The 13,993-nt window shown below is 44.2% G+C and overlaps 1 protein-coding gene across 1 annotated transcript in view; it reads right to left on the bottom strand.

Annotated features, from left to right (window-relative positions):
• Positions 1-13,025, bottom strand: part of LOC111963069 (metastasis-associated protein MTA1-like) — a 66,929-nt gene extending 53,904 nt beyond the window's left edge. Inside the window, exons 1-2 of the mRNA XM_070443304.1 lie at positions 12,888-13,025; positions 12,705-12,795 (exon numbers count right to left, since the gene is read on the bottom strand). Coding sequence (XP_070299405.1) covers positions 12,705-12,732 — 28 coding nt within the window. The 5' untranslated portion in view covers positions 12,733-12,795; positions 12,888-13,025. The remainder of the gene's footprint in view (positions 1-12,704; positions 12,796-12,887) is intronic.
• Between the last annotated feature and the right edge of the window lie 968 nt (positions 13,026-13,993).

Below are 13,993 nucleotides of genomic sequence, written 5' to 3'. Positions count from 1 at the left end.
GCCCTCTGCGCTTCTCTCCCACCCATCCCTGCTCTCGCCATGCCCTCCCATTGCTCTCCCTCTTCGTGCTCTGCTCCTAGTCCGTGCCCATTGCTCTCCCCGCTGGCATTCTCCCCTAGTCCTTCCTGCTCCCATCCCTCCCCTGCTTTCTCCCGCTCCCTCTTTGCTCTCCTATCCGTCACCTCCCTGCTCTCACATCCCCCTCCCATTGCTGCTCCCCAACTCTGCCTCTCGCGCTTCTCTCCCATCCCCCTATCTCACACTCTCTCACTCTCCGATCCTCTTCTCTTCCAGTCGCCCCACTCCCCTTTCAGATAGCACAGCCCGGCCCAGCTAATTTTCAACGGCTTTCATTAACGCTTCAACTCGCGAGCCGAGCACTTGGAGTTTAGTCTCGCATGCGAGTCCCGCGATGAATTCATAGGACACACTTGATTGAGTCGTTCCTCCACTGTTCCCTCACAGAGCCAGTGTAGTTTTCTATCACTGGACCGCGGTCGAGGGGCAGAGGGAGAGGTGGCACTGCTGCTTGCCAGAATGATTGCGGCTACCTCGTTATTGCTTGCTGCCGTGCGTTGCTGACGATTCCTTGCGCTTCACTAGTTACAGAGACCACCCTCCGCAATTCCAGTTATGGGTTCGCTTAAGAACGGCTCCTGATCTGTAACTCGATCGATTAGCCCACCAGGTGGTGTAACTCGCCTGTATGCATCCCTTCGCATCTGAGCTTACGGAATTTAAGCTTCTGCTACTACTCGCAAAGCTGACTTGACTCAGAGGATTTTAACTTCCTGATACCAAGACTTTGAATTATCGCCCGACTTTAATTTCTGGATAAAGTAGGCTTTACACCTCCTGATCCACAATTTGATGAACAGGGATTTTGTTGAACCTCCACCCTTCTGACGTGGACCCTGCACCTAGTTACCTCCGCTACATATTCACGCACGGACTTTACACGTCTGCCCATTAAAGATTGAGTTAACGGGTGCCTCAGTTCTTACAACCCGTATGTCATGTCAGTACACTCTCGAGATGAGTTAAACGACTTGTACGAGGCATATATCAAACTCCTGACTAAAGATGAAGAGGATGTAACTCCTGATAACAGATGACACCGGAGGATGGTGCTAACTCACTCGACTAAAGTTAGGGATGTGTAATTCCTGAATAAATGATGAAGAGGGCATGTAACGTCCTGATAAAGATGAACGAGGGTTTAGCTCCTGATGGACACCGACACGTCACACAGATGGATTCGTACCTCACTTTCTCCGCTGAACTATCTTAATTTCGATGACGCGGGTTTCACCTTCCCTCTCTCGAAATATATTTCAGCATTGGACTTATCGCAGCCGCCTTGTAAACTCCTGGCACTTAACAGAGTGTACCGTAAGGGTTCCTAACATCTCGACACACAAGATGAAGAGGGATGTAACTCGCTGATGCACATATGTTCGGACGGGTTTTATGCTCCTTCTGATGAAGCCGGTAGGTATTCCTAATAGCTCTGCCACTGTTAACATGCGCAGGATATTATAGCTCTCTGATGAACGAAACAGATCTAGAGACTTCGTAACCTCCCTGACCCTGAAGACACCCAGAGTTACCAATTCTCAGCTCCTGATAAAGATGAAGAGGATGTACCGTTCCCTGTGATGAAAGAGTGCATTTTTAGCCCCCTCCTGATGGAGAACCGTTCAATCTTGTATACCAGCACTCCTGCTTAATCGAAAGAGTCTGACGACGCGTTGTTTACGCCTGCCTGATGAAGGAGGACTTCTTAGCCTCTCAGCTGTCATTTAACCATGAACTGAAGAGGACTTAACTTCCTCGATAAGATTGAAGACGGATTTCTAGTTTCGTCTCCTGCATTTGACACCAGAGCTGATGTAGCTCCCCTGACACTCGAAGAGGATGTAGCGTCCTGACCCATTCCGCCTCGTTTAGATGACACGAGTGAGGTCATGTAGATTCTGATTAACCTAGTTCAGATTGCACAAGCCGGCCGATTGCTCATGACTCTCTGCATCCAAAACACTGAATTCGAAAGTTTCTGCACTCCGCTCACCGGTCTACTTCTGCATCAAAGAGTTGAACGAGAGGATGTCGACCCATTTTCTTTCTGGGCGTATAAAGATGCACAGAGGATTCCATTATAGACTTCTGTCCTGATGCACAGCATGTAGTCTTGTATGATTCTGCGGATACAAGATGAAGAGGAAATATGTGGATCTGAAATAAAATTCCATTCTTCGAAGAATGAAGATGCGATTAACTCGCAATTAACAATTCACTCGTTATGATGTATTGAAGAAGGCAGTAAGTACCGTCTCTCGCTGATTGCACATGGATCTTTCAGAGATTTCAGCTTGTAATTATCGCCAATTCTCCTGTAGATCACCAAATATTTCGCAACGCAGTGATGTAACCATCAAGCTGTGATGAAGGATTGCAATCGTTCCAAGAGATGTTGAGACTCTGTTATCGGAGAATCGTATAACGCATAGCTTGTAAACGTCGCTTTATCTTGATGAAAAAGAGGAAGGTGTATACTCCTGGGATGAAAGATGAGAACGCCGAACGTCTCGCTTAATCCTTCCTTGAAATAATGCAGTGAAGATGGATATCCGTAGACTGCCATAGGATAAGAAGAAATTGAAGTGTGCACTCTTCAAAAGCTCTCTTTGATGAATTGTTTATTCGCAGAGTAGACCACGTAGACGAAATGTAATTATATACCAATGCCAATTCCCCAAAGGCACTGAAGTCCGAGAGTGGGATGTATTACAATTCCCTAGACTTTAATATTACGATCGCAACGACGGATTGTTGTAAATTCACTGATAAAAAGATTTTGAAGCGAGAGATTTCTTAGCTCTCTTTTGGATAACAGAGTGATTATAGCGTTCCTGATACAGAATGAAGAGGATTTAGCTCCTCGCATTAAGCAGGACATAGCATTAATAATTTCTTCCTGATCCCGAAGATACGAGACACTTAGGAAGGATATGTCACCAACTTGTATTCCTGCACACTAACGCATGCTAGGTAGAGGTCCATTCTAGGCAATACCCTGTTCATTTATAAACAGATTTAACAGCTTGCATATCTATATAGTCTGGCCATACTAAATTAAATACGATATAATTCAGTATTGCCGAATTGTGATAGGTATGTTTGTACAGATTGGCTTCATTGATTAAGATACAGCCTTTTAGCTAGCATTTAGGTCATAGCACCAATTTTTCCTCTTTCCACTTAACAGTATAATAAGTTCGCTGGTGTTTGGAATGTCCGCTGAAGAATAAACTACATTTAGCAAATTGGTTGCTGACCCCTGTTAATAATGTAGGCCAAGAATGGTTCTCAAAAACACCTTATTAAATACATTGGCCAATGTAATAGTAGCCCAGGATAGGCAATAACTCTAGATCGTGGGCTATATTACCATGGTATCTAGAATACATCACACTCCCCATCTCCCGTTCTCTACATCCACTGACCACCTCAAACCTTCGGCCTCTCTGCACCCCTGTCCCACAAATTTGCATCTCTCTCAGGGCCAACCGATTCTCTCTTCGTGCAATATTAGAAAGTCGGTGCCACTTTAAATATCAACAATCTCCCTTTAGCACAAATTTCAACAAGATGCAGGAGGGTCAAGGACTGTGGGTGAGGACATAGAAGTGCAGATGACTTTTGGTCAGTAGCTGTGGACGACTACCCCCTCACCAGGGCCACAAGGTTGCCCTCGTTGGTATCCCATGGACCTAAGGGGGAGAGAGTGTTCTTGGTATTCTGCAGGCTGACAGACGCTTAATTAAGTGAGGAAATAAAGAGTTGTTATTTCCCTGAAGCGGGGGCTGCCGTCGGTTGAGTCGTATTTGTCGCCCGTCTGATGTATCGCTACCTGAACCTAATCTAGAACGCACATCGGAAATCAGCCCATGTGACCCCTCTTTCCAGTGAATAAGTGTGTATACGTGTACTATCGGAAGATGAAGTCCAGAATGATCAATATAGATACATGTTTCCACCGTTCCCTAATCCCATGTCTAGGTTAACTGAATAAGCATCCGGTTCCTTGCATAATACATGTACTGTAGTTACTGGCTTTCAAGGAGTAAGTATGTCATACCGCCCCTTGACTTTTGCAGCAAATGTTGTTGTGTGTACCAGGCTTGAATTCAAAATTCCAAGAAAAAATTAATGAAGAATGCAATTTACGAAAGTCTCATTTAACGATACAGTTATTCACACGGTCTTTGCGTTGACAACTGCCAAATTGTATCTGGCACGGTGCAAATCAATTTCCTTTTGACTCATCCTTGATGTCACTTAAGGACAAACTTGATTGGGGTCCACTGTGGCCGAAATTCAAATTGTGTTGGACATGATTTAGAAAAAGAAACACACCTGTCTATAATAAGGTCCCAACAGTTGACAGTTCATGTCAGCAACAGAAACCACTATATCTATGAAGTCGCAAGGAACTGTCGCATAGATCTCTTTTAGATAGGACATTGTGATGAGGCAGAATACTCTAGGGGTGTGGTCACGACTCCCACCGGAAGGTGGGCTTGCCTCTTGCCGTGTTTCGGCGGTGCGCTCGGGCGGTCGTCGTTCACCGGGCCTACTAGCTGCAACGGACTCCCTTCTCCTTGTTTCCTGTGTGTTTTGTCTTCTTGGTTACACCTGTTTCTTCTTGTTTAGGGTTTTTTACGTTGGGTCTATTTAAGCTCGGTGATGCCGCGCGGCGCTGTTTGTGCGGGCTTATTAATCCTCTTGTTCGTCGTTTTGTGTGGTGTACGCGATTTCTTGGTTTTTCTCGGACTGGTTGGGTCCTGTTTTTGGGTCTGGTTGATGAATGGGTTGAAAACAAGTTTTAATTACTGCCAACCGTAAGTTGTAGTGACAACTTGCCGACTTCAATTGTTCATATGGAACTAGCCAGACTCTGGCCGTAGAGGCTGGCTGGTCTGACCAAACTGAGCAAAGCCGGACAAGAAGGCCCGTTGGTCGGGAGGTGACCAAGAACCCCACAATGATCACGTCTGACTAGAAACTACAGAGTGGTTCCTTGCGTGAGATTGGGAGAACTGCCGCGATAAGGACAACGAGTCTCGACCCCTATCCAGGCCTCCCATTTTCATGCCTTGCAGCCAAAGTGGCTGTTGTGCCATGAGTATAATAATTATAATTCCATTCTCCCGTCTGCCAATCACCCTGTTCCGAAGCACCTCTCACTCACATGGCTCTTTCAGATATCTCAATTCTTATTAGCCAATGCCCGTCACATGATGGGGTCCTTCTCACAGGCGTCGCAGCTCTGAAGTAGGCTACTAGTGAAGACAGATYGGGAGGAAACGACGCACATCCTTCTTATCAAATTCCAAGACGCTAGAAGAACTGTCCACATTTACTTTTCGTAAGCCAACTAGATGAGTAACAAACAACAAAAGCACTAGCCTATGTCAATCTACTATCCCCCATAGTACGAAAGTTGACCAATTCTATTGGTCATTCTGGGCGAGAAATAAATATTCCAAAACGACTCTGGGACAGATTCCAAATGATTACACCCACTGTACAYCAAAAACATTTTAAAAACAATTACGCTGATGCAACAGATCAGAACATTTAGGTTAAAATGTTGATAAGCCATTAGRCTATTTCTTCACATTATAAGCGCAGMAACACGCACAAGACAGTAAGCCTTGCATATAAGAGCGAATGTTCCAAWATGCAATTAGCGGGAATACACCGTTCTCCAAATTGCGCCGCAAATGAGAGCAGTTTCATAAATGCATAAATGAAAATCTCCTTTAGAAATAAAGAAAGAGAGAAGATGTAGAAATGCAACAACTAGCACATGGTTGTTAATATGACTAGGAGTTTGTCTTTGGCTGCTGGACAACAAAGGAAAATTGAGAACATGAGAGAAATACTGGTTTCAATGGCATATGAGGAAGTTTTTATAAAACAATTCTTTTAACATTCCTATGGTCAGAACATGGGRAAAAAATATATATATAAAAATCCAGGTTTTGAACAATTGCATTTATGGTTAAATAGTTTCAAAAAATGATAACTGCCTCTGCTCAGATTGCAAGGTGGGTGATGATGTGGTGCGGAACAGGCACTGGCCTTTCTCTGCCATCTGAAAACAGTGGCGCTAGTACTACAGRATCAAGCCTYAGATGTTCATGTTAATTATCCTGCATTCTGATTGTTAAACAAGACAGCTCCTTTAGCCTGTGTGTGTGTATCTGTAAATAAATAAAAGTCTCATTARAGTTTGGCTACATTGTCAGGCACCTTCCTCCTGTCAGTGTCAGTGTGGACATGACAGACTGTAACCAATTCCCATAGGCTATCACCTACCCTTTGACCTGTAGGCCAATTACTTATGTACACTTGTGTTTTTCATAACAGAATAGCTAGTCTTTTTCAGTTTTCAAATCAATTTCAAATTGGCAATTTTTGGTTAATGGCCTTGCCCCTAAAAATCACWAAATTCCAGGCCTGCCCCATTCCCTCCAGTCCGAATCTTCGTCTCTTGTCTGAGTAAGTCTCCACTCTCCCAGGAAGGGAGGAACACACACACACATACTTCAGGGTTCATGTAAACAAAGAGAGAAAGAGAGAGGGGCTCCTAGAARAAAACAACATACAAGCAGAAAACTGTTATACAGCTAAAATACAGAACAGGCTCCATGCAAACCAAACTGTCTGTCTGCCTACCCTCCTGCCATCTCAGCCTACATGTGCCCACAGCCAGCGTCTGCTACACCCACCCCTCCCCCACTGCCAGCCTCAGCCAATCACGCGCCCTCATTAACCGCCACGTCACAGTGCAGTCAAATATCCTCTGAGCCAATCGTACCATGTTGCTGAGCTGAGACCCAAAGAGACAGTCAGCCCGCTCTGAGTGGAACCAAACCAGGCCAGAGTCAGACAGAAAGACAGACATGCAGAGAGACGGACAAACAGACAGACGGAATGAGAAAGAGCCAGACAGACATCGACTGACGTACAAGGCGAAATAAGTAAATAAGTAAGCAATTAAAAACAGACAAAGACATGGGCATAGGGACTAGCGGGAGATACAGACGAGAGGTAGAGAACATCCTCCCACGCAAGTCCAGTCCACACTTACACAGCGGTATGTTCTTGTGGAGAGGAGCAGACACCACAGGCCATWTCAGGGTCAGTCTCGGTGTGCAGGGATATGGTATGGGGGTTACTATGGCAATGGCAGTCAGGTAATTCAATCCCCCACTGAACCTATCACACTCTTCTTTTCCCACTTACTCTCCAACTCTCATATACGCTCTGTCCATCCATCTCACTAAAATAGGTCCTGCATTTCCTCTTATGAACAACAGCCAAACTGACTATGATAATCGGTGCTGTCCGTGACTGTTGGGAAAAAGGTGGAGGCGATGCCTTCTATCAGAGACGCACGGTGTCATGTTCTCTCTGTCTAAAACCTGYGGCAATCCTGCTGACAATCTATGCTGTGTGTTTACCACCTGTGTGATGGAGTCTGTTCGGCTCCATGGAGACGCAGTCAGTGTGTGTGTGTATACAGGTGTGCACACCTCTGTGTGGCCGCAGGTCATTTGTTTGTCACCTAACCATCACACAATATGTTACTGATCTGCTGAGGAAATTTTTACAGTTATTTCTGCTGTTATATATCACATCTCTATCGCAGTGACTGGCCGCCAGGGGACTTGTCACTGAAGACAGTGATGCTCTTTGTCCTAACAGTGTTCATCGAAACATCGATCCCACCATGGGCTGTCTCTGCATGACATGTAACCTACTCTGATGAGCCAATGCCATTTGTCAGGAAGATGCCATGTGACCGTGCCATGGGGGGGGGGTTCCACAGGAGAGCCAATCCAACTAAACACTTAGTAGAGCTTGTTCAAGCAAATAGCTTAACTAACTTGAACCTCTCCTGGCCTTTGATCCCAGGGCCTGAGACTACACGCCTACAGGGAAAGTAGGCATGATGGCAATTAGGTGATCATTTAGTGTGAGCCTGAGAAAATAAGCTGAAGATGCCAGGTAGATAATGCTGATCAAGCAACTCTGGCTAACTCTCCTCCGATGTAAGAAGGAAGGCTACAATGGGTTTTGTTAAGGGTAATGTTCAGGGACACTCAATGCCAGGACAACTCATCTGTTTTGGATATTATGATGGTACAGGTAACTGCCAAAATAATGGAAACATTTGAGTAAATGAGGGATACAAAGTATATTGAAAGCAGATGCTTCCACACAGGTGTGGTTCCTAAGTTAATGAAGCAATTAACATCCCATCATGCTTTAGGATCATGTATAAAAATGCTGGGCAGGCCATTATTTTGACTACCATGGCTATGCCCCCATAGGATGACAATGTCCCATCCACAGGGCACTAGTGGTCACTGAATGGTTTGATGAGCATGAAAACGATGTAAACCATTCGCAATGGCCGTCTCAGTCACCAGATCTCAACGCAATTGAACACTTATGGGAGATTCTGGAACGGCGCCTGAGACAGAGTTTTCCACCACCATCAACAAAAACACACAAAAAAATGAAATTTCTCGTGAAGAAGTGTCCTTCCAATAGAGTTCCAGACATTGGTAGAATCTACACCACGTGCATTGAAGCTGTTCTGGCTCCTGRTGGCCCAATGCCCTACTAAGACACTATATGTTGGTGTTTCCTTTATTTTGGCAGTTACCTGTAGTTCACAATAATGATGTGTGACTAACATCCAATAACAACCATCCAGACCCTTGTTTTAAAAATGGTCCTTGTGCTTTGGAGGATAAAATGTTCAGGGTACCTAAATGCCAGAGGTGGCGCTCTCTCTCGCTCTCCAGAAGAGTGATGTACTAGAAAAGACAAATGATCTAYTGGATGAGGGCCYCCCGKGTGGCGCAGTGGTCTAAGTYCTGATCTAATGGGGGAAACAAAGACATTAGGGCCTGGCAAGCGTACTGCGTTCATAATTCAGCCACAAGGAAAGTCCTCAGTGCCTCTGATGATCTAGCATTGTCTCCAGAATTGTCTTGCTAAGTGTTGGCCATCTTTGAGAGGAGCCAGGCTTTGTTTTGATGCCARCCAAGCCTGGAGGAGGGGACAAGGCAGCCACAGTGGCATCTGTTTTATCCTGGATCTTCGCACAGAGCTTCAAAGTGTGCCATGGGTGCTTCTTCTGACAATGGTTCACTGACATGTGGGACTCTCTTCAGAACCCTAATTGTGACCAAAGCCATTTCTGAACATCAGTGTACTGCCATTGTACCGAGGAGCTAAGGCAATGACTGGGGTGGTAGGTCCAAACAGGAGACCTACGGGTAATGTAGAGGGTCAGAAGAGAACCATCCACCACTTGGTGCCTGGTTCCTCCCTAGTTTCCAGCCTTCTAGGGAGTTATTCCTGGCCACTGTGCTTCTGCATTGCTTGCTCTATGGGTTCTAGGCTGGGTATCTGTAAGGCAGTTTGTGACAACTGCTGATGTAAAAAGARCTTTATAAAATAAATGTTATTGACATGGAAATTCAAAACCATTTCACTCCTTAAAATCTAGGCCTACTTTTACTATCTTGGTACTGATTGATTGGCCATTCATCAGAGCTTCTTGAGATACTGGCAAACAGTTCCATAATTTCTAAAATTAGTGTAAAGCAGTAGTGAATCTGCTGTCAAAAGTTGCATTTCCAGCTATCAATTAAAATGATCTGCTAGAAATGGGGGGAAAATGTAGCTCGTCTCAGTGTGCACCGAGTGACTGTTTAACACAGAGGAGTAGTGGCTTCAATTCACCTGTTTCCACAACAACTCATGAGTCTCTTCTATACAGCAGCATGGGCCTGATCGCATGCAGACAGGCACAACAACACACACACACACACACACACAATCCTCACCATTTATACACAGTGCCTGAACCAAACCGTAGGCTATATTGTATGAAAGCTAGCTATCTTAACAGTGAGTTGTCTCACTTGTCTGAAAAACAACTTGTTCATAACAGCTGACAGCCAGTTGACATGTATGAATAATAAGAGTGGGAAGACTAGGCTGTGTTGTTATATAGTATTGTCTCCTCCATGACTGGTCCCATTGACCCCATCTGTCACATTCACAATCTACAACTGGTGCTGCTGACACTGTGTTGAGGTTAGGGCTGTGACGGTCATGACATTTTGGATGATGGTTATTGGTTAGCCAAATGGTTATGGTTATTGGCCAAATGGCAAATGGTTATTGGTCACCGTTAACAATTGTTTGGGAAAAAAAGGGGAAAAAACACAGAACAAAAATATAAACGCAACATGTAAAGTGTTGGTCCAAAGTTTTATGAGCTGAAATAAAAGATCCCAGAAATGTTACATAGACACAAAAAGCTTATTTCTCTCAAAATGTGTGCACAAATGTGTTTGCATTCCTGTTAGTGAGCATTTCTCCTTTGCCAAGATAATCCATCCACCTGACAGGTGTGGCATATCAAGAAGATAATTAAACAGCATGATCATTACACACGTGCACCTTGTGCTGGGGACAATAAAAGGTCACTAAAATGTGCAGTTGTGTCACAACACAATGCCACAGATGTTTCAAGTTGAGGGAGTGTGCAATTGGCCTGCTGACTGCAGGAATGTCCACTAGAGCTGTTGCCAGAGAATGTAATGTTAATTTCTCTACTCTAAGCCACCTCCAATGTAATTTTAGAGAATTTGGAAGTATGTCCAACCGTCCTCACAACCGCAGACCACATGTAACCACGCCCAGGACCTCCACATCCAGCTTCTTCACCTGCGGGATCGTCTGAGACCAGCCACCCGGACATCTGATGAAACTGAGGAGTATTTCTGTCTGTAATAAAGCACTTTTGTGGGGAAAAACTCATTCTGATTGGCTGGGCATGGATCCCATGTGGGTGGTCCTATGTCCTCCCAGGCCCCACCCATGACTGCGCCCCTGCCCAGTCATGTGAAATTCATAGATTAGAACCTAATGAATTTACTTAAATTGACTGATTTCCTTATATGAACTGTAACTCAGTAAAATCAGACATTTTAGCATTTTTATTTTTGTTCAGTGTAATATATATATATATATATATATATATGCAACAATTTCACTGAGTTACAGTTCATATGAGATCAGTCAATTGAAATAAATGAATTAGGCCTTAATCTATTGATTTCACGACTGGGAATACAGATATGCATCTGATACCTAGATACCTAAAAAAGAAAAAGAAAAGGGCCTTAGGATCTCATTACGGTATTTTAGAGCATTCTAATTGCCATCGATAAAATTGAATTGTGTTCGTTGTCCGTAGCTTATGCCTGCCTGCCCGTACCATAACCCCACCGTGGGGCACTCTGTTCATAACGTTGACATCAGAAAAACACTCACCCATGACACCATACATGTGGTCTGTGGTTGTGATGCCAGTTGGACGTACTGCCAAATTCTCTAAAATGAAGTTGGAGGTGGCTTATGGTAGAGAAATTAACATTCAATTCTCTGCCAACAGCTCTGATGGACATTCCTGCAGTCAGCATGCCAATTGCACACTCCCTCAAATCTTGAGACATCTGTGGCATTGTGTGACAAAACTGCATATTTTAGAGTGGYCTTTTATTGTCCCCAACACAAGATGCACCTGTGTACTGACCATGCTGTTTAATCAGCTTCTTGATATGCCACACCTGTCAGGTGGATGGAATATCTTGGCAAAGGAGAAATGTAAACAAATTTGTTGACAAAATTTGAGAGAAATATGCTTTTTGTGCATATGGAACATTTCTGGGATCTTTTATTTCCGTTTATGAAACCAACACTTTACACACACACACACAGTTGTGGTCAACAAACATTTTCACACTAGCTAACAAGCTTGGTTTAAAAAGTGTGGCTTGACTAACGTTAGCTTACTGGATAGTCACCAATTTGTTGACAAACTCCTCTTCAAATKTATTGCAGGAGAGTGAAACACCTGACCTCAGTCTTCTAACTATAATCAATCCCCCAACACTAAAAGATCCAACTATCCAAGAGAGTTGGATAGCTAGACTCTCAGGTAAATTAACTCAACCTGAACCTGAGTATACTAAATTGTAATTTATTATAATTCTGGAAGGTAGCTCGCTACCGTATTTAAGTTAGCTAACTTCAGAGACCAGCAGTAGTCATCCTGCCCTGCCTCATAACACTCGCACCAGAGATAGCTAGAAAACTAATTTAATACTAATTCCTTTAATTCTGACTCACTCTATCCAGAGAGCAAAATAACATGTTAGCAACCTAGCTAGCTAACGTTTGGTAGCTGCCTGGCAAGCCAAACTTTACTTTTAAAAGCGAATCGCGGTTTAACTATTTTAGTGAAAACAAATGCTGTTAGGCCTACCAAAGACGATCATATTGGTTTGTGTAACAACTATAGCGACACGGGATGGGAACAACAACAATAAAAACCCGGGGTCGATCCCTAGCTCTACGAGACTGCCCTTCATCACCATCCTCCTCCTCACACAGTCACCATCGTCTTCATCACTCTGACTGAAACACAAGGCGCTTTAGGAAATAAGAGGAAGGGTAAAAACATGCTGCAAATCCTGCGACGAACCGGGCGAGCGCAACATAAAGGATACAAAATTGTCCCAAAATGTGTTCCCCCTTACCTCCAACCCGGTACATGTTCGCTGCCATGACTGCCCCGGGTCCTGGCGTCTCCAGGTAGGGTTAGCTGTCGCTGTGTTACCACTGCCGCCGCTGTGTGTTGGAAAATGGTGGATTGATCAATACGAAGCAAACTAGCCAAGGGATCTTAAAGAGACAGTACACGTTATTTCTCCAAAACCTACCTCTCTGGGGCTACTGTATTTTAATTGAGTCGGACTTGGGTAACCCGCGTAAAATTTGGATACGGTTGGTAACAAAGCGGTTTCCCCTGGAGGTCGGTGCAGGAGGGAGGAGTGGGCAGCCGCTAAATCGGCAGAATTGGGAAGGGAGGAGGGCACTATTCAGCGTCACTGCCCTCTCACTACCCGCCTCCCTCACACAACACAACAATGCTGTTGCTGGTGTGACCTTGCTGGTTACTTACCTCAGACTCACTACTAGATGGAAAATGTATAAAGTATTCAACTGTTTAGCTGTTTGATTGAATTAAACTWGCATATGAGTAGACTACAATACATTTGTGTGGTCAATTCCTTTTAAAATGTCTGTTAATCTCCCTTGGCCTCATTGTCCCATCATGTTCAAATGGAAGACAGAGGCGGAGATGGATAATGTTGTAGTCTTACTAGGCTGTATGTAACAACCTCTGTTTTCAATATGTGTTTTTTATTACTCTCAGACAAAGGAGAGTTTCAAATCACATTAATTCTCTTCATCATTCATTTGTTTTCTAAAGGATAAGAGTAAAACAGGATTAGGCAACACGTCCTGAACTGTCCTGAACTGCAAGGCCAACATTGACATCACACAACAGCTAAATCTGAACAGAATTGGGTAAAACATCATTAGGAGACATGCTGTTTAGGACAGTTTGATAAAATAGTTAGGTACCCACTACCCACACAGTAGTCTTTCTGGTTTGGACAGCTTCAATGATTGCTCATCTAGAGAGCTGTGGTGTGTGAAATGTCTGGGTCCAAGCAAGGAGATTATTACAATGAAAACATGTCAGAGTCCAGGGAGATAGACAGGCAGGAGGACATGCAGAGATGGACAGGGACAGAAACAGACAGGCAAGCAGACAGAGAGACAGAGGCAGACAGACAAACAAACAGACAGACAGACAGGCAGTCAGACAGACTGACAGACCAAAACCCCAGCAGAGAGGTAGAGAGAGCCAGACAGACAAAAAGACAGATGGACACAGAGAGACAGAGACACAGATAGATAGGGCATTTTATCAGAGCAGAGATTGTCTCCTAGGTCTCTGGTTCTTCCTCTGATGGTG

The sequence above is a fragment of the Salvelinus sp. IW2-2015 genome, linkage group LG4q.2 (assembly GCF_002910315.2).
Source record: "Salvelinus sp. IW2-2015 linkage group LG4q.2, ASM291031v2, whole genome shotgun sequence".
NCBI classification, from domain to species: domain Eukaryota; kingdom Metazoa; phylum Chordata; class Actinopteri; order Salmoniformes; family Salmonidae; genus Salvelinus; species Salvelinus sp. IW2-2015.
This window is presented reverse-complemented; position numbering and strand designations above follow the sequence as displayed.